The sequence below is a fragment of the Pholis gunnellus genome (assembly GCF_910591455.1).
Source record: "Pholis gunnellus genome assembly, chromosome: 1".
Taxonomy (NCBI): Eukaryota; Metazoa; Chordata; class Actinopteri; order Perciformes; family Pholidae; genus Pholis; species Pholis gunnellus.
This window is the reverse complement of record NC_136528.1, coordinates 24,356,163-24,379,891: the sequence shown is the minus strand read 5'-3', so window position 1 is coordinate 24,379,891 and position 23,729 is coordinate 24,356,163. Positions and strand designations below refer to the sequence as shown.

Sequence of the window (23,729 nt, the reverse complement as noted above, 5' to 3'; positions counted from 1 at the left end):
TAAAACATAAGTAAACAAAAGTTGATGTAATTAAATGGCATCTGTTTAATTACATGTGATCATGCAGTCAGTTTTTACTTGTCAACAGCATGCACTCGTGACTTCAAGGTCCAACAGGGAAGACTTTAAATTATGAACAACCAGTTTGTCTTTATTTACAAGTACAGTATTTCTTTAAGGAAGTTTGTGTGTTCTAGTGTTTAGGCTTGATTACTGAGTAGATATCTGAACTTTATGCGAAAAACATCAGCGGACAGGAAGTTTACATGAAGCCAAGCTGTTACAGGCAATTCTGTTGATATGAGCCAAAACAGACTTTCAGACAGACGGTGATTACAGTTACATATAGACCGTATGAGAAAAATACGTTTTCTTTTACATTACAGCATGTAAACATGTTCTAGTAGAAACAGATATGACCAGTGTCTTTCCTTTGTCTTTAGTACTACTACTCTTACAACCAAAGTCGAACATTTCTTCACATGGTGGCAGCAATTTTTGGGGTGTTTAATTTATTTATTGCACAACCACAAAAAGTGGAATGGAGTAATATTAAGACAGAGTGATATTTCCTCGTTGGGGGTTGAAGAGCTGATTGGCCATGTTGTGTGCCTGTAGAAGCAGTGCCTGGGCGTCCTGAGCGGCCTTGGGTTTCTGCAGGAGTTCTCCCAGTTTCCGGGCTGTGGTCTCACACTCGCTGTCTGGTATCATTTTTCTCAATCGAGCCTGAGTAAAAAAACAAAAATATCAAACACTGCCACTACGATGCCTTGTAACATGTTCTCTGAACTTTAAGAACAAAGCTTGATACCGTTCATAAGATCGAGTCAGACAACACAACAGATGTCACATTCCCTCTCTGACTTTCGTAAGACATATTTCACATCTTTTTCATAATATTACAGAGAAATTGCACAACAGAGCATGTTCAGACTGTCCCGTAACGTCGTAGAGGAAGTGCTTGCTCAGACATTTTGACCACATCTTATTCACAAGAAAGTGATGGAACAATATGAACGCTGGCGAAAACAGCCGTTATGCAACAGGGACAAGTCAAGCCGATACTAGATTTTGTGAAATTGTGTTGTCACCTCTAATGTCGTTTCATCTTTTTGTGGAGGAAGCGAGGGAAGATTGAGTTCTGCTTTTTCAGCTAGCTGTAAAATCTGTGTGAACACAGGCAGGAAGGGAAGTGCATGAGAACAATAATATGTCTTTTAGGTCATCATCTAATGGATTAGGTAAACGTACAGTAAGGATGCTGCAAAGCTCTGATTTCAAATGAGATACAGACATTTCCTGTTTGCAGCTCCGGCCTATTTCAATCAAGAATACACCCATTATGTCGGCCCCCGCATAACGGCCACATTTCAGTACGCTGAACCAACAAGAGTGTAGACTCAAGATGACAAACAGGCGGAGATGTGTGCGGAAAATGCAGTCAACCCCCTTCTCTTTCTGGGTCACCTCAATTTGGAAATCTGAGGTAATGAAACGCCTTTGTCCGAGTTAAGAAATATCATAAAAGACCTTAAGAAAAGAAAAAAACGCCCGCCAGAGCTACGTTAAGAAAATAATGTTTCAAGACCAAGAGGTTTTGCCTTTGTGGATTCTCTCCTCCAAACAGATTGTAAAAAAAAGAAGAAGTTTACACATGATGTCAACATGTTGGGGTGATAATAGCTTTGATGATAGCTTTAAAGATGATCTGTTGTGGATGGAGAAGGATGGATGAAGAGGATGCCAGAGCGATAACTTTACAAAGACACTTTGTGTTTCATGAAAACATTAAGTTAAACAGCCCTTCACAAGAATGTCTGAAAACAGACAAAGACGCTCACACCTCGCTTCAACTATCAGCTACAGGATAAAGGAACAGTGATAGAAACTAAATAACGCCATACATTAAAAAGACATGTTGGTATGATTATGCTTCTTCTTTGTGTATGCTGCCGTGTGTGAGTGTTTCGCACCTCTTTAGCTTCCTCCTCCTCCTCCTCCACCTGGTCCCTCAGCATGCTGCACGAGTGCTGTAAGGAGACGGTCTGCTCGTCTGTCCTCTCCAGAGCTCGGACCACAGCCTTCAGGTCTACCTGAAAACCCAGAGAAGACAACAAGAGGCCATGTAACACGATCACAGACACCGTTTACTTACTTATGCTGTCAGATAATTAAATATGCTGATTCACTCTCTCTCTCACACACACACACACACACACACACACACACACACACACACACACACACACACACACACACACACACACACACACACACACACACACACACACACACACACACACACACACACACACACACACACACACACACACACACACGATTATCATGCTGTTTATTGCATTGTTGCAGTACTCAAGATGGTTCTTGGTCTCAAGATCTCTTTTTAAAAGTCTCGTCTCAGAATAAGACGACTCTGGATTGTATTTCAAGACCACAATGGCAGAGATATCACTAAAGTACCTGTGCATTTGAGTTATTCGTTAACATCATTATTGCTCATAGAAAACAAAGGAAAAGTCACCTCTGCAATGCCTATTTTCCTCAAGACATTACTCCTGATAGACTTTGCTTACACATTACACACGTAGCATGTAAAGCAGTAAAAGAGGTGGATGAACTGGACTGTTGTTTTGAGCATCACAGTGGAGCTGTAGCGGCCTCCTCAGACGGCAGTATGTCTTACCTCCAGAGTGCTCAGAGTCGTCTTTCCAAACACAGACTTCTTGGCCTCCTCTTGGTGCCGCTGGGATGATCGCTGTGAATCGCTTTTCGGTTGCAATGGAACTTTGAGTTCTGCACATTGAGCAAGAAACCTAAAACAAAGACACGATCCTTGACAATCAGTGTCTTTTTTTCTGTTGAATACTATGAAATAATGACATTTGAATTGATTGTAAAAGAACAGATTAAGAATTAGTGATTGGTGATATTTAATGGTTGTTCATCAACTTCCACTGCATTCATATCATGATGTGATGATGTATCAAGTCATATTTTCTATTGCTCCTATTCTTTAAACGTCAATGGAGGCGTTAATACGCAAGAGAGCAGAGGCCTGTACTACGAAGCAAACTCCACATAAGCAGGGTGTCTTTGGATTATCTGGCTTAACTAACCCGAACAACCGCAAGCCCCCCTAAACAGTCACACGCTAATAGTTATCCACTCGGTAAGTCTAAGTTCCATAGCAACGTGCTCCGTAGTACAGGCCCCTGGTTCACGCCGTTTATTCACATCTTCATTTGGGACTTCTTGCTCACCTGGTTTTCATTATGTTCAGATGTTCCTGGCTCTCTTTCCGCCTCAAAGCCAGAGTTGCTCTGGGAAAACCAAACAAAGTGTTCGTGGTTGATTTAGACTGTTATTCATTGCATGCCGTCACTGACGTGCCTCTTGGCATTGAGGGGGAGATGGAGGCTGGCTGAGTTAAATGAGTACAATTATAACCAGACCCATACTTTTGAGGCCGATAATTAAATCAATATATGGCTAATCTGATAACGACACAACAACTTGTCAGTGCTGTCTGATGAACATTATGATTATGTGACTTTTTCTCTAAATTACCTCAAAACAAGTTGGCATTGCTGCACAGCAATCTATCGCTACTTATGAGTCAACATACGTATACATCAGTACCAACATGTCTGCAATAAGATGGCCAGTTAATCGATCTCGCTCTGGGTATAATAAATAGTTATGTCAGAAGACATACGATCTAATGCATTGCAGTATAACCGCTCTTCCACATAAGCTGCCTTTACAAAGCTTTTAATGGACCGTTTTTTTTTAATGGACAGTCATTCAGTTTACCATCATCCTTTGTAAAGGCGGCAAACATGGCTGAGCTGTTGTAATGAATCACATCAGATCACACAGGGGTGTGTATGGGAGAACACTACTTTTCAGAGTAAATCAACACAGTGAAACTCACAGCATTGACAAGTCCAGTATGTTCTCCAGAGCATTGATGGAGGACACTGGCATCGGCTTCCACTTGTCCTCACCTTTGACTTTACTGGGGACTGAAGAGGAGCCTTCAGCTTGGTCAGGACACAAACAGGAGCAACACAATAACACATAAAGTGACAGCAGTGCGGTTGGTTTGCTTTGTGCTCAAACTTTGTCAGAGTGTGCTGCATTTTTATCCCTGCTTTATCTCACATTAATACATCTGAATAGATAGGCGCTTTTCTAACCTTTCCTCTTCTTTGCTGGTTTCGGCTGGGTGCCTTTGCCGTGGCCCTATGAAACATTAGCGATGTATGATGTTAGGTCAACAGTGAGGTAACAGGAGACAGACAGAACTATGCCAACACAGGTTAGTCAACACCAGCTGGAGTGTTTACCACATCGTACCGGATGCTCTGATGCGTGTCGCTCCGTCGTCTGAACCGTTTTGTTGTTCTTGCGTTTCACGTTAGGTGCTTTTGATGCGGCCCGGTTGGAACCTCGTACGGGCTTCATAACTGCTAACGATAGCTAGTGTAAAGCAAATGCAACGTTAATTAACGTAACGCAATGTGTTAACGCCTGGCTAGCTAAACTCACATAACGCTAACTGAGCAACAGTTAACGGAAACAGCTGTCTTGTTGTACAAATAAAGGACTTACGCTAAAACACGTTATAAACCGTCAAGACACAAATGTATTAAAAGTTACACATCTTTACGAATACAATTGCAAACTAGAGACGTTGTTGTCAACAGCCGAGCTACTTTCTTTCGCGCTGCTGTTTTCGAACGGTTAAGGGCTCATTCAATGCGCATGCGTGGAGATATATGGCTTTCCCGGAGTGTCGCTTGACAGGCAGCTAATCCTCCCAAGATACAATAATAGTACCAAGGCCAAACATCACATTGGGAGGTTTGTTATTCAGAACTCAATCAAAAGTTTTAACCTATCGGCAAAAAGGAGCAGCCTGAAAATAAAAAAATCAGCATTTAATTAATGACTGTATTCTCACAACGCCACGAAGAAAACGCTACCTGTAAGCTCAAACACAGGGCAATTAAATACATACTAAATTGGCTAGAAGCCATTGTGGTTTTTATAATCAGCCTTTCTGGATACATGAAGCAGCACAGTTTTGTTTCCGTGTTCATATTCTAAGCATATATATTGGCTGGTAAAAAACGAACAGCTTGTCGTTGTATCTAAGACAAAGCAGCTTTGTTGTACTTCTGTTTTTCGGACATCAGGGTCATGTAGAAGTGCTGTCTGGCTAATGGAAAATGTAATTGTTGAATTTTACAAGCACAAAATGTACCCATTCGTTGGAAAAAATTGTATTTACTTCGATACCATCGCCAAATACAACTCAAGTAAAACATTTATTAATACAACAAATGAGAGATCAGGCACAGGTGCACCCTAGCCACAGTTGCTTTTTGTGTGTGTGTGTATTTTTGTCTTATCTCAAATACTGCTTTATATTTTATCTATAAATTGACGAGCAGTTGGAATTCCACATTAAACATATAATCACTTGTTACACATTAAATAGAAACAATTCAACCTATTATAACGTTTAATAAAGACTTAATACTTGTGCAATGGAATTTCTTTTTTTATTTCTTCCTAATTTATTGAAATATGTTTGTTTTTTGCAGCCGATAAGAAAGAAAGACCTTCAAATTCAATAATGTCAGGATGCTTGGGCTACCATGTGATACTGAAATACATAATCTAGTTTATTGTTTTTTGAAGCAGAAAAGGGAAGACATATCCCATTAACAAAAATATGTTCCTGAAAAAATTCCCAAATATGTCGGTTTATTTTGGTTGCTTCTTCCATGGTGTGGTCTGGTTGGTGTTTCAGTGTGACACTGTCCATTTCTGTCCCTCGGGTCCGTCACACCCTCCACGGGAGGTGAAATTTGCCTGTGAAGCGTCCATGGTTGTGCAGGTCAAAGGGGCTGAGCACCTTCCTGATGCCCAGCATGTTGCCGCACGCGATCTCCTTGAAGGTCCAGGGATTCTGGTTATTATGCTCCATGTCAGCGTGCTTCTTCTGCAGGGCTGCTAGGCTCTCTCTGCTCATCACCTATAGGAAGAACACAATGCAATGAATTATTGGCTTATTTTTTAGCTATTTAAATTAAATTAACAAAATAAAGACAAACACCTGTAAGTATCCAGCAGATCAATTTAACAGCACCACAAACTGCAGCCTTCACAATGACCATCAAGTTGAATAAACACCTCTCTAAAACAGTTTCATTGATGTAGGATTTATTGAAGGAATGTTGCGTTAGACTGCAGCAAGGTGTGCCTAATAAACTGGCAACTGAGTGCATACATACAAATGAATCACCAAAAATATGCTTTTTAAAAAACGTGCTCAAATTAAATCCCCTGAAATCATTTAAGTATATACTAAACACTAATGGCTGAAGCCAGTCATCTCACCTTGGCAGGGAAGGGTAGCTTCTTTGCCACTTCAATCAAGATATGCTCAACCTCCCCCAGCTCCACCTTTCCGCCCACTTCCACAATCAAGCGGCCGTAGCGGACAGGCGTCACATAGTGGTCGATGGCTCCCTTGCCGCCACCCATGCGCTGACCCAGACCTTTACGTGTGACGGGCTTATATGGGCCATTGATGCGCCAGCGGGCAAATGTAGTGCGGGGATCCATCTTGCGGTTGACGGTTAGACGGATCATCTCTATGTGACCCCAATGAAGGTAGCCCCCTCCCATGGCCTGAGCAGCAGAATGATAGACAGAGAAAGAGGGAAGTCACGTTAAATGTCACGCTACAAATGTTTCAACATGCAATATGTAACTGTTGCTAATATACAGTTACAGAGGCATTAATATTGAAGGCAAGCTATAAAATATTGCCGCCAACATAATGTTCATAGACTTTAATGCTTCCAGTACTAAACAGAAGTGTTTACAGAACAGAAATGCACTGACCACAATAGCGTACTGTCCTGTCGTGAAGGTGTTTGCTGCCCTCGCTGGGCCTTGGATATCCCGAAGCTTCTTCATCTCTTTCTTTGCTTTCTTAAAGTTAGGCACCTTGTTCATGAACCTCAGTTTGGGTTTCTCCGGCAGCACCACATCTTCAGAGGTAAAAACAGGAGGGAATCATGAACAACATGAACATACAGCGTCACGCAAACATTTCTACTTGAACAAAGCCTGTGGAACTCTCTAGGGTGTGTCTTCCCCCCCCCCCACGGCTTCCCCTTTACGGTGAACATGTATACATGTAACGATGGAGGGGATGAAGGGTTACCGCTGTAGTCTGGAGGGGTTTCGTGTGTCTTCAGGCCAGCAGCTAGGACTTTCAGGTGGCTGTGTAAAAGACCTGTGGAACAAACAGCAGAATAAAGAACGGTCATATAAAATCGTACTACTCAGTTTAAATGTGTGAATTTGAACAGATGCATCTTCAAGCTGTTATGATCTGATATTTTCAGTTTGAATAGAATAAAACCCACTTGGTACTGTAAAGATGTTAAAACTTGACAAAGTCTGGATTGTGTGTTTTTCAGCTCAAGGAGACAGAATTTAAACCTTAGTTTTACTTGTTGTGCTTATGTCTCCACGTAGATTATCGTTTTTAAAAATCAGCTTGCATGTTTGTCTTTCTGACTGGCACTGTGGCTCACAAACGTTGTATAAATCTATATTTATTACGTTATATATGTGTTTCTTCCTCTTTTATATTATTTCTGTGCTGCTGCTGCATGTCAGTGGTTGATACCAGACAATGTAGTATCTTCATTATGGTCTTGATGTTATTGCTCTGCATGATACACTACTACAGTAACTGGTTTACTTTGATGTTGTTTTACAGGTGACTATGTAACATTTGTCCAAAAATACAATTGTGTCACTGGCATTGAACGTAACAGCAATGATTATTAATGTGTACAGCCCATTTTTTAAAACAAACAATTCATACATAAATCTCACGCGCAATGAAGAGTCACATTAGGAGCTAGTTTTGTTGCATTGTTGACGTTAAATGTCAGTGTAACGTCAACGCTAGCTACTTTGTGTTACCTTGTTGGTGACCGTGTGCTCGACAGACTCCGGTTAAACCGCCGACAGCCGCCTTGATGAAGGAAAACATGTTATCGTTGAAAAGGACACTATACACACCAAACTGTCACTTCGTGTGTCCGTTAAACGAGCATGTTCAGATGGGTAACTAATCAAACTGTTGTGAACAGCATGCCCTGCACAAGGTCGCTGCCATTGCGAAGTTGCTTTTTCAACTTCCGCCAGGAGGCGAGAAACTTCCGGTATGCGAGTGCTTTCACAACAAAAGTGTCATATCTACAAATGTGCAGCCTGACACAGAAACCTCTTTTATTTACTAAATGCATGGACTATATAATATAAATGGTTGGAGTGCGCCAGCGAATGTCAGCTATGTAGGCTATTATTATTTTTAAATCCTTTATTTTGTGATTTATTAGTTTTTTCAATTTGCTGTTTTCATTCTGGGCATTTCATTTTTGAGCCAGAGGCCTAGGGTTTAAGAGGTTAAAGCTATAACCTTATAAGCCAGGTAAACTGTTCCACTAATAATATAACACATATTTGAAATGGTCTCAAAGCAATAACTTGGCTTACATTTTTTTCTTGCAGTCTTGCCTAAAATCAAACTAGTAAATCAATTATGGTTCAATAAAAGCATTAAAACCATAAAACAAATACACTACAATGGCTCAGCTGAACTCGTACTTGGTAAGAAACGATGTAATACATTTTCAGCATCAAAAGAGAAATAACATATCATCTTAGTACTTTCTAAGAATGAAGAAAGACATTTTGGAAAATTATATTTGCATTTGACTTTGGGAGTCTGCCACCTCAACAAGCCTGCAGCCACTTACAATTATACGGTAGAGTGTCATACATGTCACTGATGTTTTAGTTCTAAAACTCATGATTATTCTTTGATCCACTTTCAGAAAGAAGTTAATCGAAATTCAAAGTAATGCTAAAGCTAATTAAACAACCCTTCATCATTCCCTATTTAATCTTTTTTTTTGTCATCACAGGTAAGCCTGCAGTACGTTCATTGTCAAGAGAGGAAAAATAAATAAATACTCATGCCAAAACATACATGGGAATTACTTGTAGGTGTGAAATTGAGACACTTGAGATGAGTCGATATATAGTTTGTTTATTAAAATGGGACGGATTTACAGTTTGTACACTCCATCCACATTGGCATTGATTTAGAAAGCAACAAACAAGTACAAATGCAGTATATACATACCAGTATACATAGAATTATAAAATACAATTGTATTTTTTTTGTTTTTTTACACAAATGTACTGTTTTAAATTATTTGAAGTCATGGTTAGGAAGCCTTTCAAGCAAGCTACACTTAAACTGTTGAGTGCATAAGCTGTGAATTCCCGTCATGGAAAGTGAGTCAAGTCTACAACATTCAGATCTCTGTGTTAGAAAAATAGTCTCATGTTTGCACAGAGTTCCCTCACAGAAATGTGTTGCAGTCATAAAAGGCTAGCATCAACAGCACAGGCACCAGAGAAACAAGCAACACCCACAAAACAGGAGAAGGTTGGACGAACGTAAAGGAGTTCAAAATAAACAGCTGAGGAGACGCTTTTGTTCTTTTGGGTTTTGCCTTGTCAGAAAATGGCAACGCTAAGAAATATAGTCAATGGAGGCTTAATTTTCTCAGAGTTTGAGTGAATATCTTGTAGCGTCTGTAGTGTGTAAAGGGTAAGATTCAACTCTAACGCCTTCTGATCGCAGAGAAGTTACAACCGTTGAAATAGCCGGTTGTTCTATTTAACTGTAAATCTGGGGAGGCATCCTCATTGAGAGGCTGACAGTACATCTCTAGGATGACAGACGGGTGTTAAATATGAAAAATTTGGTTTAAAGCAGCTTTACATAACCAGGTTTAGTTTCTTATTTTAAGGGTTTGAATCTCATTGCGCCGTTATAAATTTCATGCGTCTTCTGCCACCTCTGATAACACAATTTCTGAGACATCACAAAAAATGAGATCGGACGATAAACATGTTTTTTTTTTTAGCAAAGCTTCACCTCCAGCACACATTTAGGGATACGGCTCTGATTATTGCATGTTAACACAACTGCTGCAATTTGTTACCAGACTGGAAAGCACTAAAGGACAAAGCGGTGGTCTGTCTTTTCAAATGTTAGGACCTCTTTATGAAATGTAATCTTTGAGCAGGATGTCATGGTGAAAAGGTAAAAGATAAAACTCTGGCAGTTATGAGAGCTGACGTGGTGTTCTTGAGCGATCAAAGATGTGAATGATATAGGTTTTGTTCGGACTTAATTTAAAAAAAAAAAATGAAGCACGTGCAGTGCAATGCCATGCAGTATGAGACGACCAGTTTTCTCTGACAGTTGTAAAAAGTGCTTCATCTGGAGTTTTTCATGCTAGTCCTGTACACTGTCACAGTATGATGCACCAGCAGGAAGATATTTCAATCCACAGACAAAGCTCTTCCTTCTAACCAAGACATGTCAATGGATTGTGTTGTGCTGAATAAAGATTTGTTCCAAACAGCTCAATATAGTCTTTTAACCATCATTTAAAAAGGATATTCAGGCTATTTAGTAGAATAGTTATAAAGAATACCATACAGTATTTTCCATCATGTTCCACCGGTTTTAAACATTTTACACGTCGCTGCCGTAAATTGTGGGAAAAGAAAATACCTAATTAACCCACAGAGCATAATAACAGAGATGAATTACAATGATCTCCGGTATTGAAATTGAAAATGTTTGGAACAAATGACCCGTCCTGAAGACCCCCCCCCCCCCCTCTGGAGTCAAATTATATTACAGAAGAAAAATAACAATGTTGGCCTTCCTGTTAATAATTAAGTTTGCCACTGACTGCCATTTGTTTTGTGTTGACAGGATTCAAAATATCTTTATCACAGTATGTTTCCTAGCCAAACAAACACAATGGATCTATGACAGCAGGCGGGCGGAGAAGATCCCTCTTGATTGATTCATTCGTCACTCAAAACAAGAGATCATTTATGGAGCTGGATTTCACCCGATTTGATGATACTCTACATACCTGCCACGGACATCTGAGCCGCAACATTTGCCGTCACGTTTCACATTTTCACATCTGCCGACACGTTGTCAGTAAATATTATCTGATTTGTGCACATTTTAGAGAGTCAAATCTGATTTGGTCCTTGATGCGGTTTGAGTATGGACTCCCCAGGTACACGCACTGATGAGTAGAGGAGCAGCGTGACATTTCATGTAGTGTCTTACACTGTTGTTGCGCCACAGACGACACACTGAGACAAAGTTTCTAACCATGATAACTAACAGGTTTGGATCAAACTGTTGAACTGAATTACTGTGAACACAACACCCAGTGCCCTTATAGCTGAGGGGGGGATAAAGCAGCAGTGAGTACAGATCCCACACAGTAAAAGACAGACATAAAAGACTCAGCTTCCATCAGTACTGATGAATCTTTGTAGTATTTCACATTAAAACCTAACATTGCAATGTGCAAGTTAGGACAGTATTAATACAACACCCATATGAGGCGATGAGACCAGAACTGTAGGAGTGGTAATACTATGCATGCTTTGCAACAGGTTTCAAATAGTGTGTGTTCTGCAGCTCAAGCAGTTTCTCAAGCTCAGGTTTAAAAAGTGTTCAAGCCGAGACGATGACCAGTACAGCCCTGAACCCACAGAGAAGCACCGGAGCCTGTCTGTGATCCATTCTCTGTTGAAACGGATTAAAGGTCCGGGGGACTAAACTGTGGTTTCTCAGTCCCTGTTCAGGCCTGGCACTAAGGAGTCTTAGGTGATCCGATCACAAGTGGACAGCTCTAACCCGTCAGTTCACACCTGGCATTGAAAATGCGTCTCAAGCGACCACTCGTGATCGCATCTCACTTCCCTGCTCTATATGCAAATAATCACCTATCTCAGGAAGGCAGCGATGTAACCGCGTGCAGTTGTGTTTGGGAGGTCGCTCCATCATCTTACAAGCCAATGCCAGCTCTGAACGAGGCCCAACGTCTAATAAAAACATACAGTCTGACACACTCTCACAGCTTTCTTTGCGCTTCTCATCAGCTCCATGGCCGACTCTACGATGGCAATGGGTGTTCTGTGCTTTTTGTTATATCCCCCCCCCCCCTCCCCCCACCACCACCACAGTCCTCAGTATGCCCTGCTTTAGTTTGGTGCCTCTGATCACAGATCACATGGCAATCTGAAGGGCGTAGTCTCACGTATGGTTACTGCTATTAGTTAACTGTCTCTTTGTGGGAGAGTCTCTTACTCTCTGGGCGACACAGTGGGTATGGACAGGCACTCCGCCTGGCAGACACACCACGTCGGGCTCACTGAAGGTGTTGTGGCACAGGTGGCATCCTTTCTTTTCAGACACAAAAATTGGTTTCTTGCGATCTTTCAACTGAGGAGAAAATACATGACAGAAGAGTTACGATGACGTAAAGCAGTAATGAGCACAAAGATACTACAGACGTTAAAAATCAAAGAGAAAATGGAATAATCCCTCATATGATTAAGACAATATATGGTGACTTGTCAGAATGTGTTAATACTAAATGTGAATATTTGTTATTTTGTTTTTATATCAATTCAAAAACATTCATCACAAAAAGAATTACATTTTAAATCTCACTCAATAGGACAATCTGCCAGGTCAAATTTCTGGTAAATGTTCAGATGAATAAACTACCAAGAAACATTTATTTGTTCTAATCCCCGACTTCACTTAATTATTAGGACGTTCATGGCGAGAAAGAAAACTTACGAGTTTAACATTTTTGAAAAGGGTCGACAACAAAGGACTATTCTTGTAATCAATTCATTAGCAAACTGGATTGGATTTTTACCAGCAGTCCAAAATGCAAATATATTCAGTTTACTATAATACACGACAACAAAAAGCACCAAATAATTTGGGAAGCTGGAACAGCAAATGTTTGGCATTTTTGTTCGGTAAATGACTTCAAACATTTATCAATAATAATAAAAAAATAGTTGCAGATCAACTTCCTGTATATCGATGAAACAACTAACCAATGCAGCTCTGCTTCAGGTGTTTATTATTGAATTGCTCTATTTGAGAAGTATTGAGGGAAATGCACCTTCACAGATACCTTTAAAAGACGTAGACATTTCTGTTAACATTGTCAGCATTATTGCTGTCAACAACCCTTTGTGAAAGTAATGCTCTTATGGTTTCAATAACAACAACAAACATGCAAGAACATAACCTAATAAATGATGGTGTCCTACCCTGTAAACCAACACACGAAACAGCAGTCGGAGGAAGAAGAAAGTATCTATCTCACTAATTTGCACGTTTCTGACTCGTGTCGTGCGTTTCTCACCCTGTCGTGCAGCAGTTGAAGGTTTTCAGAGTGGGCGAGCCCCAGAGCGATCTGGGAGGTGCGGCAGCCATGTATGCTGGCCCTGATGGCTCGACCCAGAAAGGGCCGCAGCAGCTGCAGTGACCAGCCCTCGGGGAGCACGCGCAGGACACGGGCTGCGTCGAACACCTCGCCGTGCCGATTTAGGAGGTCCACTGCTGCCATCTCCAGGGCTCCACCTCCACCTGCCGCAGCCTGGGCTTTTCCTGGAGGGTTCCCGTCTAGATAAACCCCCAAGAGCAGGTGGAACAGCTGCTGTCGGTACGCCGAATCCCGACAGGAAGAGGCCCATATACAGAAGGCCTCGGCAGACGGGAAGTCTCTCAGCTTATGCACCAGTATATGCAGCGCTTTATCGTGCTCCTCCAGCTTTCCATGTAGTGTCGCACGCTCTAGCAGCAGTTGTTCACAGTTCTCCATCTTACCTAAACAGAGTATTAGAACGTGAAACATTCAGGGTCAAAACCTACATATTGATCTCTCTTTGTGACTTTTGAGAATCACACCTTGCTATAAAAAGGATTGTCCAGTCAGTTTACAGCCAGACCGGCACTAAGTCTAGATTGTATTTGTGATGCTACAATCGGTCACACAATATAGAAGATGACAGTTGTGGTTATACTATAACAAGCTAAATCACTTCAGTCTTCAAAGAGCTGGGTAAAATACTGCAAAACAGCACTTATCAAAAGTTTATGCAAAAATAGAAACCTTATAAATAAAACATCCAAGTTGTAGTTGCATCTTCAGACCCGTGACTCACCTAAAAGAAATGGCGCACGGTAAAGGTTGGACTCCCTGAGCAGAGATTGGAGCTTCTCTCTGGCTCTGGAGATCTGCTCTTCATCTGCTGGAGACTGCGACAGCAGTGACAAAACCACCTCCAGGTACAGCACGGCCAGGTGTGTGTGGACCTTCTCTTTCTGCAGCCACAAACATGGAAGACAACAATCTGAAGTCAACCAACTTTACTGGATGAAAAAAAAGATTATAGCAAAAACAGTTATCTTAAAATGAAAATATTCAAATGGATTGCAAATTGCACTATTCAGATGTGTACTTGATTAAGCAGCATTTCTCTAATTACCTTAATCTGAACGCTGATTAAAAATAGTCTTATAACATGAAAAGAACACAACACAGAAAGTCAGTGTTGAGGTTGGATACCAACAGGATCCGCCTTTATAAGAACTAGCGACATGAGACAGATCAGTGTCTGGTTGTACTGGCCAGCTTCTCTGTGGGAATCTGTGAGCAGGGTGTACGTACCCTTTAAAAAAGGCGACTTAGCTCACAGGTCAGGGTTGCGGGAGGAAGTCAAGAAACAGTGCTAACGACTGTGTCTCACATGACCAGCTGTATTTTTAGCTGTGTTCAATAGTGAGTCTGTTGCGGTCCATGTAAATATATCCATTATAGAAATTTAATTCAGTACTTTAGAGAATTGATACTGCAGGGAAATTTCTCTAATGATGCTTGCTTCCCTGCAGGGAAGGTTGGTGTTCGGATCAGCATCTCTGGTGCGAGCACAGATTGCGTGTGTTGCTAAAGGACCCTTCAACAGAGCCGATCACTTGTTGACCTGAACCAGAGTCTCCCAGTTCTCTCACCACGAAGCCCTTTTACTGTACCTTTATCCGTCTCTCCAGCACCAGGTGTTCCAGGTAGAGAAGCAGCGCCTGGCTGTGCTTTCCCAGGTAAGAGATGACATCATCGGGGTTTAGTTCTGGAAGCTCTTTACTGGCCGGCCTCTTAGTAAAGATGTGAACACCTATCTATGAACAAACACAAAGAAAGATGGGTGAACACTGTAGCTCCACCACTTCATTCAAAACATGAGAACATTATCAAATGAAGGAGAAAGCATGCAGAGTATAAAGATACTCAACAACCCACAGTGTCACAAGAAAAGAGTATTGACTTTTTCATATTCAAGCCACACATGAGTGGAGCTCAATACAGACTTATAATAGGAAACTGAAGAATTGGAGAACATTGTTCCATGCTTTTAACTTTATATAATTATGCTTATTTGCTGTGGTTTTATGTGAAGATTTCAAAAAACTCTTTCTGGTTTAAAATTTGACCCGCACTAATAATCTTGAGAGCAGAGTTAGATGTTTGAGATAATTTAAGGTCCTGGTAACCTACCGTGGGATCCTTCCGCAAGGCCCAGTCTGCATACTTCCACACAAGGTCCAGACTGGAGCAGGAGCAGAGAAAGTCCACAATGTACTCGTAGAGGTCAGACCTCGTGGAGTCCTTCAGATCCCCATCTGCCACTCGAATCCACAGCTGTCGGGAGAAAATAAAGAGAGAATGTGTTAAATACCTAAAACATTGGTGTTGGCGCTGATTCTTGGGTGAGGCGTACATACCTGAAGTGCTGCTGAATCCTGACCGTTAGAACGATAGAGCAGTCCAAGTGCAAAATATCTATGAGGGTGAAAAAGACTGAATGAAGCAAAACCTCTCCCTTAAGGTCTGTGCTGACCAGCTGTGCTCAGTCCTTCATTTTATCTTTTCCTTGTCTCGGTCTTCATCAAAAATTCCAGTAATGTGGAAAACATCTTGTTTAGTCCCAATCCCAAAGAAAAACAGTGTGAGGAGTCATAGTCTTTGTAACCTCAGACCTATAGCCCTGACATCACACATAATGAAATGTTTTGAAAGGGTTGTCCTGGTTCACCCGAGAAGACAGGTCTCAGTCCAAGAGCCTTTGCAGTTTGCATACAGGAAGGGTGTAACGGTAGATGATGGACTACTTTTAATGCTCCACAGTATTTATAGTCACCTTGCAACAACTGCCAGCTCTGTTCTTTGACTTTTCTAGTGCTTTTAATACAATTCAACTGCACCTTTTAGCTAAAAAAAACGTATGACTTTTAAACTGCACAATACAACTATTGCTTGGGTTTTGGATTACCTTCTGTCTCGACCAGTTTGCCAAGCTTGATAAAAAAAACTGTCTGACACTATCTTAACTAAAACTGGAGCACCACAGGGAACAGTTTTATCCCCCTTTTTATTCTCACTTTATACAGCTGACTATAGGCCGAGCCATGTGTCCTGTGACATCCAGAAGTTCTCAGATGACACTGCTCTGGTTGGTCTACTTACCCGAGGCAACGACCTGGCCTACAAACGGGAGGTTGAATCTTTTGTCAGCTGGTGTGATGAACATTTTTTTAAACTAAATGTTGGAAAGACCAAAGAGTTGGTTATTGATTTCAGAAGGAGGAAGTCTCCCCAGTGATAATTGCGGGTCAGCAGATAGAAATTGTCCCAGTCGCATAAATATCTCGGGGTCTATCTGGAGAGTAAATTAAACTGGAAAAAGAACACAGATGCTGTATTTAAGAAGGTTCAGTTAAGACCCTTCTTCTTGAGGAACCTTAGATCCTTTGATATCAGCAGGAAGCTTCTTCATGTCTTCTATCAGGGGATCTTAGCTAGTGTCCTCGTCTACCACTGCGGATGATAAAAACAGGATCAATAAGATGATCAGGAAGGCTGGCTCAGTGATTGGCCTTACCCCGGACTCACTAGAGGTAAAAGCGAACAAGGGCCAAGTTAAAAACGATTGTTTCCTTTGAAGGCCATCCAGTACACTGTGTTTTTAATGAACTCAGAAGCTCATTTAGTGAGAGACTCAGGATGCCTCAGTGTTTTACTGAACGACTGAGAAGGTCTTTCGTTACAGCAGCAGTTTGATTTTTAATGAACACCTTTGGATGTTTTTATCTTTCTGATGTCAATCACGTTTTATATGGCATTGTCTGGTGTTATTTATCATTTGTAGTGTGTTTTTGTCTGTTGTGCACTGTGGAGTCTGTATGAGTTTTGGGTGGCAAATGAGTTTCCCCACTGGGGATTAATAAAGTTTTCTGATCTAATCTCATCCCTGTAGGAAATAAACTGATTCCCAAAGTGCTAAATACTAGCTGTAAGCATATGACACCATCACACAGAACCAATTTACCCTACATTTTCTAAATGTGTGGATGCTGTCTCAGATGAACTGTATTTGTGTGTCCATTCCAATAATAGCCCGTCTATAGAATGCGAAAGCTCTTGAAACTAGGAAATGTCGGTGTTAAAATGTCTGTGATTTTCTGTGTTTCTCATAACGTGATTAATTATATCAACTTGTTCTTAAAAGGCTCAACTCAAACCCAAAAAGGAAAGTATACACACTTGTGATATTTCTCCAGCCATGGGACACTGTCTGCTAGAAGGCAGGCGTTGTCTGAAGCTAGCAGGTCTAGAAGGCTGTCGTGATCCTGTTCGGCATACAGCTTTAACAGTGCAGTGTCCACGTCCTCTCGACAGCCATTGGCCACCTCTGTGCTTCGTACCTGTGTGAAAGAATAACAAAAGAATTATGCAATACATGTGGAGTATTACCAGCACCGCTGACATAGTGATCTTGCTCAAAAACGTGGAAATAAATCATTTTCTTTTACTCCATTTACCTCTCCCAGATAAGTGATGAGGAATTTCTTGCATCGCAGCACTGTTTCCTGGTCGCCCTGTGCCAGGTGGTTGAGATCTGCAAACTCGTGGAGGGGAGGGTGGCAGCGCGTGAATGAGGAGGAAGCTGGCAGCAGCAGTGGGTAGAGAGAGATCAACTCCTGCACATCCAGCTGACCCTTCCTGCAAATAGAAGAGGTAGCAAAAAAACAAAACAAAAAAAAAGAGTGAGGAACGCAACCAAGAACTGAGAGCCAAAAACTAGAGGAAGAAGAGAGCAGTGTTAGAGCACACACGACACCTCATAGCTGCACAATCTTCAACATTTTCTCTAATATTAATAATTAAAACAAATTAAATGTGCATTGGTGTGGCAGAAAAGTACACATGGATTGATAGATGATTCAAATAAATCTTTTAATTCCAGATTCACACCAAAAATAAAAAACAAGTTTTTTTCACTATTTTAATATTAATGAATAAACTTGTTTTTAATGGATGAGGTAACATGTTACTGTCACAGACCGTTAAATCCCACGTCAACACAGAACAGTTTAAACAGTGTTAACAACCAAAGTAACTCTTACCTGAAGTGTTCTTTTGCTTCTAGAAACTGAAGTTGGCCAAACTGTATGAAACCTGCCTGCTGCAGGATTCTTTTGTGCAAAATCTGTACGTGCAGAACGAGAACGTTTGTGAGACAATTGTGTTTTTTTTAGTAGGAGAAAAATACTGTCAATGAAGTAATAAATTACATTAAAGTAAAGTTATCATATTATCACTGATTGTGATTATGTTACACTGTTATTTGTTTGGTTTGGTGAAATCTTTGCACTATTGTTTAGTTAATTAATTTTAATATTATTGTATATATTGTGCTTTTCTATTTTGATTGCTTTACCTGTACCATAAATGCTGCCGTAGCAAAAAAATAAAATAAAGTATCTATCTATCTATCTATATGATCGATGATTCACACGTAACACCATCCAACACCATGTTTGTTACCTGGAACTTGTCTTTGGGAATATTCTGCTGTGCTCCCTCTGTGAGGACGAGCGCCTCCTCCACTCTGTGGCTGGCCAGTAAGTCCTGGATCTGTCTCTCCAGGGGCAGCGGCACCAGGACATACACTGCCTTAGTGGAGGCCAGAATGACCTTTCCTAAAAACACACAACACTCACAGGTCAGGACTTCGACACTCTCAAAACAGCCACAAATACGGGATATCCCAACCAACAGACTCTTAATCCTGTGACTGTTAAATCGTCTCCAGCTCTGGGGAGAGACAGCTTCATGTGTAGCGCTTCATTTGCTGATCAGTTGTTGAACTGAAGGAGTCTCTGGAACCGGAAGAGGTCGCTCGTGTTTCCATTGAAACTTCAGTGTTCTAAAAAAATACCTAAAAAAGGTTTTGGTTTCTCAGTCCAGGCGGCCAGAGCAGTGACTCTTTCCATCCCTGGACTACTGACTAACAGGCCTGTGAGCAACAAGGAAGCACTTGACGGATAAAGACTGGGGTTGTAATAGTTTGACATTTTCACAGTACGATAAGCATCTCAGAACATACCTTTGTTAAAAGAATAGCAAGTGTAGCAACAATAGCAACTATAATGTGTTAAATAACAGAATGACAATCAACATTTACACACATACACTTTCTAGTCATGTCAGATATTTTCAATACCGTATAGACAAGCAAATGTACTCTGTATGACAACCCTGAATTTTAACACTACAATCCTATGAAGACTCGATGTCACTCTATTTTCTATAGTCTGTATAGGACGGACAAATCAAAGGGGAAGTAAAGTCTGTTTACAGGTCTTGTGAAGTATTACTGCACACGAGGGAGCTGGTATTTTAACTGACACTTACGTAAGTCTGACAGTGTTAGTTAAATGTGATAAATGGCAACATGGTTGGTACATGTTAATGACTACACCTGCAGGAGGCAGTATCTAATGCATAATAAACATAATGCTACGGTCAGGTGAAACTTCATACATCACTTCTTCACCTTCTTATTACATAATTTCAAACAAGTGGATTATTAAGGGAGCTTGTTGGCCTTTTTTGACCATTAAATGTGTTACAACCTAAATGAATAATGGCAAAATGCATGATCATCAATCAGATAATCACTCCTTCAGATTTCTTTTGATACATATTTGGTTTCATTCGATGGCATAGGTTGAAAATCCTTGAAGAGCAATATGTGAAGATACCTTCAAAGTCTTGCAGAATGTGTCCATCCCTGAATGAAAGGGTTTGTTTTAGCTGTTGGTCCAACATGCTGTGGATGGTGATGAAGCTTTCATCCAAAGCGACCACGTACGGGAAACACACAGCGGCACCGATCACGCTCTCTGACCAGTTGACTGGAGCCCGCTGCGATACGCCTTCTGCATTGGCAAACATTCCTGGGGAGGGAAGTGGAGAGACAATTTTAAATAGATAGAAGACAAACGTCATGAAACACTCTCTTAAGTCAAGAAGTACTCCGAACGTTACAAAAACTAACAGCAGACACACACAGGCTGTGAAATTATATTTCCATGCACGATAAATGTTCTTAGTTGTTCAAATCATTGAGTGGAGGGAAAAAAGTTACATTTCTGCAGTGTTGACAAAATGTAAGAATTTTTTAATGCAAGAATGCAATTTAGTATATTTTTCAGTCAAACAGGTCGAAGAATGATGGAAAATCAGTAGAGAGAAAAATGCCCAGAAATATTTAAATTCATTTATGGACATTTATTTCACATTACAACAGTAAAAAAAAAAAAAAAATACTAGTAATATAATGAATCCATAAACATGACCTGGACGTAGATAAATGGCAGAAAATCTATCAATTAACCATTTCAATATTCTAGATAATTAAAAATTCTGCTAAAATTGACCCATTGTGAGTGAAGTGCATGTACAATTCACAGCTTTTTAATAGCTGAGGGAGCTGAATTCAGTGCTTTTTAATTCCTGCCCTGGTTTGGTCCCAACTTACCCAGACCACCAGGTGCTGCTAGGAGGAACTCCTCCCTGCCGATCCTCTTCACAATGGGTCTCCTCCCTTCACTGTTGTAAGGGAAGAGGTCCTGGGAGGCTCCTGTGTTGTAGTTCAGAATCATGTACTGTGTGGCGAGGGCCAGGCACAAGAAGTAACCGTCAACGCTGACGGCACAGGGCTGCTCAGGAGTGGACACCTCTTTGACCAGCTGCACTCTGTCCTCGTACACCATGTAAATCTGCACCGTGCGGCGCTTGGAGGAGAGCACACCCATTTCCACACAGAACGGGTCGCCGTTCACAGGGTTCTCGTTAATGCAGAACGCCGTCACACCTCTGATCTTGGCTCCGCCACCCGCCGCCGAGGGCACGGTCTCCAGTGTCACCATGTCGACCAGGAACACTATCCCATCACAGAGCACGATCAGACGCTCCAAAGCGGAGGCGGCGCGCAGCTCAGCAACCGGTTTCTTGAGGCCCAGGTATTTGTGCAGCAGCTTCTGAGCCGAGTAACTCAGCTTCCCTTTGGAGGAAGTGACCTCGTCCAGCAGGAAGTGGTGGATGAAGCAGTCGTTGGTGCCCATGTACAAGTGTTTTCCACAGCATTCAATGCACTCGATGTTGATGCGAGCCTTGTCGCCCATGAGGAGCTCTCGCTCCACAGCGGGGACTAGCTCAAAAGCCTTCACACTCATCTCAGCCAAGGCATCTACACTGGAGGATGCAAAACAGACAGGCATCAACAAAACTGCACAAAAGTTAAACGATGACATTGACAGTATGCTGCAAAATATTCTTGTGAAGTTACTGGCAATATAACTATGGGCGTGTCCCTCATTCACAGCAGACTCTGGATGTATTCTGCGTTGTGTGAAAGCACAAGTGTGTGAATAAAAAATCCCAAACACTCTTTATATCTTATTGTTTTGAAGTGTTGGTTAGGCAAAACATCGTCCTGGAGCTCTGGGAAATCGTAGCAAACATTTCTCACAAAATGTTATGACATTTCATAGATCAAACAATGACTTGACTAATTGATTAATAAAATAAGAAGCAGCGTAAGCAGCTTTCTATATGGACAGGTTTGTTCTCAGTTAAGATTTGGTATTGAGCCTTTGGCTGTGGAATGATGACTGTAGATTACAATACGTTAAGTATTAGGCATATGATTAAGCTAAGGGTTGTTTACAATGAATGCATGAAAGTGTTGTGCGTTTAATAAGTTAGCCTCATATGTTCTGACACACATGGATATATTATGTATGGCTTTCCTTTTGTTTTCTTCTTTCTTGGCCTGTAATGCAAGTAGAGTCATGTACACACGTATGGGCTGGGCACTCTGGGGTTGGTTATACGATTATAGAAATACTACTTATGGCATAGCCCCCATAGTCATATGTATATACAATATTAATGAAGGGTTTCTTTTCTTAGTCATGAACGTTAAAGTGATCTTCAAAGTCTGCCCTGTTGTGGTAACGTAGCTCCTTCCCTACTAGTGTATATTGTTAGCTAGTTCACATCCTTAACAGAAACCTCCTGAGTAATGTCGTAAAGATAAGTCAGTCCTATTTCATGTTGAAACAAGCTTGGGTTTATGTTAAACAGTTCTGGAAAACATTAGCTGACATGAATGTAACATGACATATTCCCTCACGTTGCTTCAGTGGTGACAGCTAAAGATGTTAACGCTAGCTAGCTAAAGGCTAACACCAGCCGTTAGCTAAACACAGTGCACTGGTTAACACCGGCTGTGTGGCGGAAGAATACTTTGTTCGCAGGTTAAGGTATATTAAGCATGCGAGGAAGTCGTGGTCCGATTTAAATTGCTTATACTCGGTAGCTTCTGGGCCAGCTAGCTAGGCTAACCTTAGCTTAAAGAGATCAGTGATGCCGATGCTAGCAAGCTAATCAACACTGAGCTGGATCTCCAACGTGGTTAAATAAAGTGGTCATTGACCGGGTGTCTCACGGGGTGTAGCTATATCCAAAGGAAAATCACCTAGTTTCCAACCGGCGTCCTCTACCTTGAGATGATGCTCTGTCAAAGACTCTGCGCACCAACTCACTCCCTAGTTTCTCTCGGAGCTGTTGGCGCAAGCATACCTACCGCTGCACACAGCTCTCTGGACTGCAGGCCGGATCACCGCAAACAGGCGAGCCTCAGCACTCTAAACAGAGCCGCCACGACGTATATTTACTTGCAAGCATTAATATAGCCATGGTGCTCGGGTCGACACCAGACAAAAACACAGCTTGAACGGTAGCTTTAGGTCTTCCTCGTCCTGTATAAAACGCCGCCCATTTGCACTAAACTCCTGCTTGTTGCAGGTGATGCGGGGGTGCGTTCAAGACCGTCTTAGTGAGGAGCAAAGTTGTTAGGTTTCTCAACACATTTCAAACTGACCTCATATATTTCCACCCCCCAAAAAATAATCAAAAATAAATAAATATGTTTTCAACATTATCATCCTTAAATGTGAGTACAAATGCTCACTAGTTTGTTCACTCATACACATGTTGTGGAGGGTGCCAAAGATATGTGAGAGTGTGTTGCAAAAGCAAGTGCTGAGGCCAGACATGAACATTTTCACAATATTTCCTAATAGACCTATTTCACAGACGACATTTTGATAAGTCAAGTGTGTTAAATAACATTATTGATTGCATTGCACATGGGAGGTCCTGGTATTGTACATACTAGCTCACTGGAACAGCATTGATATTATTCCACCTGTAGTTTCAACGCTATGAAAATTAAAATGCCTGTTTTGAAAAGTCTGTTGACATGAATTTGTT

General features: G+C 41.3%; 3 protein-coding genes across 4 annotated transcripts; all 3 read right to left on the bottom strand.

Moving 5' to 3' along the window:
• Positions 1-118: 118 nt before the first annotated feature.
• Positions 119-4,622, bottom strand: cenpq (centromere protein Q). Its single transcript, XM_079177171.1, has 8 exons — positions 4,381-4,622; positions 4,221-4,266; positions 3,956-4,064; positions 3,282-3,341; positions 2,705-2,834; positions 1,974-2,093; positions 1,092-1,166; positions 119-726 (listed from the first exon to the last, which is right to left on the bottom strand). Exons 1-8 carry the CDS (start codon positions 4,486-4,488, stop codon positions 553-555), a joined length of 822 nt encoding a protein of 273 aa, XP_079033297.1. The 5' UTR covers positions 4,489-4,622; the 3' UTR covers positions 119-552.
• A 679-nt stretch (positions 4,623-5,301) lies between these two features.
• mrpl16 (mitochondrial ribosomal protein L16) lies at positions 5,302-8,245 on the bottom strand. Its single transcript, XM_079156842.1, has 5 exons — positions 8,041-8,245; positions 7,268-7,339; positions 6,943-7,091; positions 6,433-6,726; positions 5,302-6,067 (listed from the first exon to the last, which is right to left on the bottom strand). Exons 1-5 carry the CDS (start codon positions 8,108-8,110, stop codon positions 5,876-5,878), a joined length of 777 nt encoding a protein of 258 aa, XP_079012968.1. The 5' UTR covers positions 8,111-8,245; the 3' UTR covers positions 5,302-5,875.
• A 3,967-nt stretch (positions 8,246-12,212) lies between these two features.
• Positions 12,213-23,204, bottom strand: tgfbrap1 (transforming growth factor, beta receptor associated protein 1). Of its 2 annotated transcripts, none has more exons than XM_079163720.1 (13): positions 22,933-23,204; positions 20,929-21,644; positions 20,150-20,344; positions 18,930-19,084; positions 18,509-18,591; positions 17,924-18,104; positions 17,646-17,806; positions 15,827-15,884; positions 15,600-15,743; positions 15,080-15,223; positions 14,212-14,371; positions 13,410-13,873; positions 12,213-12,463 (listed from the first exon to the last, which is right to left on the bottom strand). In XM_079163720.1, exons 2-13 carry the CDS (start codon positions 21,623-21,625, stop codon positions 12,275-12,277), a joined length of 2,631 nt encoding a protein of 876 aa, XP_079019846.1. In that variant the 5' UTR covers positions 21,626-21,644; positions 22,933-23,204; the 3' UTR covers positions 12,213-12,274. The 2 variants fall into 2 exon arrangements, with proteins under 2 accessions (XP_079019846.1, XP_079019847.1); XM_079163721.1 differs by having other exon boundaries at positions 23,041-23,204.
• Positions 23,205-23,729: the final 525 nt, after the last annotated feature.

What these genes read in the sequence shown, in the direction of transcription:
- cenpq (XM_079177171.1), bottom strand. Translation starts at nt 4,488, where the DNA reads ATGAAGCCCGTACGAGGTTCCAACCGGGCCGCATCAAAAGCACCTAAC. An exon ending in GACACGCATCAGAGCATCCG is followed by an intron (nt 4,267 to 4,380) that starts GTACGATGTGGT and finishes AATGTTTCATAG; the next exon opens with GGCCACGGCAAAGGCACCCA. An exon ending in AAGATGAAACGACATTAGAG is followed by an intron (nt 727 to 1,091) that starts GTGACAACACAA and finishes TTTTTTACTCAG; the next exon opens with GCTCGATTGAGAAAAATGAT.
- mrpl16 (XM_079156842.1), bottom strand. Translation starts at nt 8,110, where the DNA reads ATGTTTTCCTTCATCAAGGCGGCTGTCGGCGGTTTAACCGGAGTCTGT. An exon ending in AACCCCTCCAGACTACAGCG is followed by an intron (nt 7,092 to 7,267) that starts GTAACCCTTCAT and finishes TTACCTCTGAAG; the next exon opens with ATGTGGTGCTGCCGGAGAAA. An exon ending in CAGGACAGTACGCTATTGTG is followed by an intron (nt 6,727 to 6,942) that starts GTCAGTGCATTT and finishes TCTGCTGCTCAG; the next exon opens with GCCATGGGAGGGGGCTACCT.
- tgfbrap1 (XM_079163720.1), bottom strand. Translation starts at nt 21,625, where the DNA reads ATGAGTGTGAAGGCTTTTGAGCTAGTCCCCGCTGTGGAGCGAGAGCTC. An exon ending in GAAGCAAAAGAACACTTCAG is followed by an intron (nt 18,105 to 18,508) that starts GTAAGAGTTACT and finishes TTCTATTTGCAG; the next exon opens with GAAGGGTCAGCTGGATGTGC. An exon ending in TGGCTGGAGAAATATCACAA is followed by an intron (nt 15,885 to 17,645) that starts GTGTGTATACTT and finishes TCACCCTCATAG; the next exon opens with ATATTTTGCACTTGGACTGC.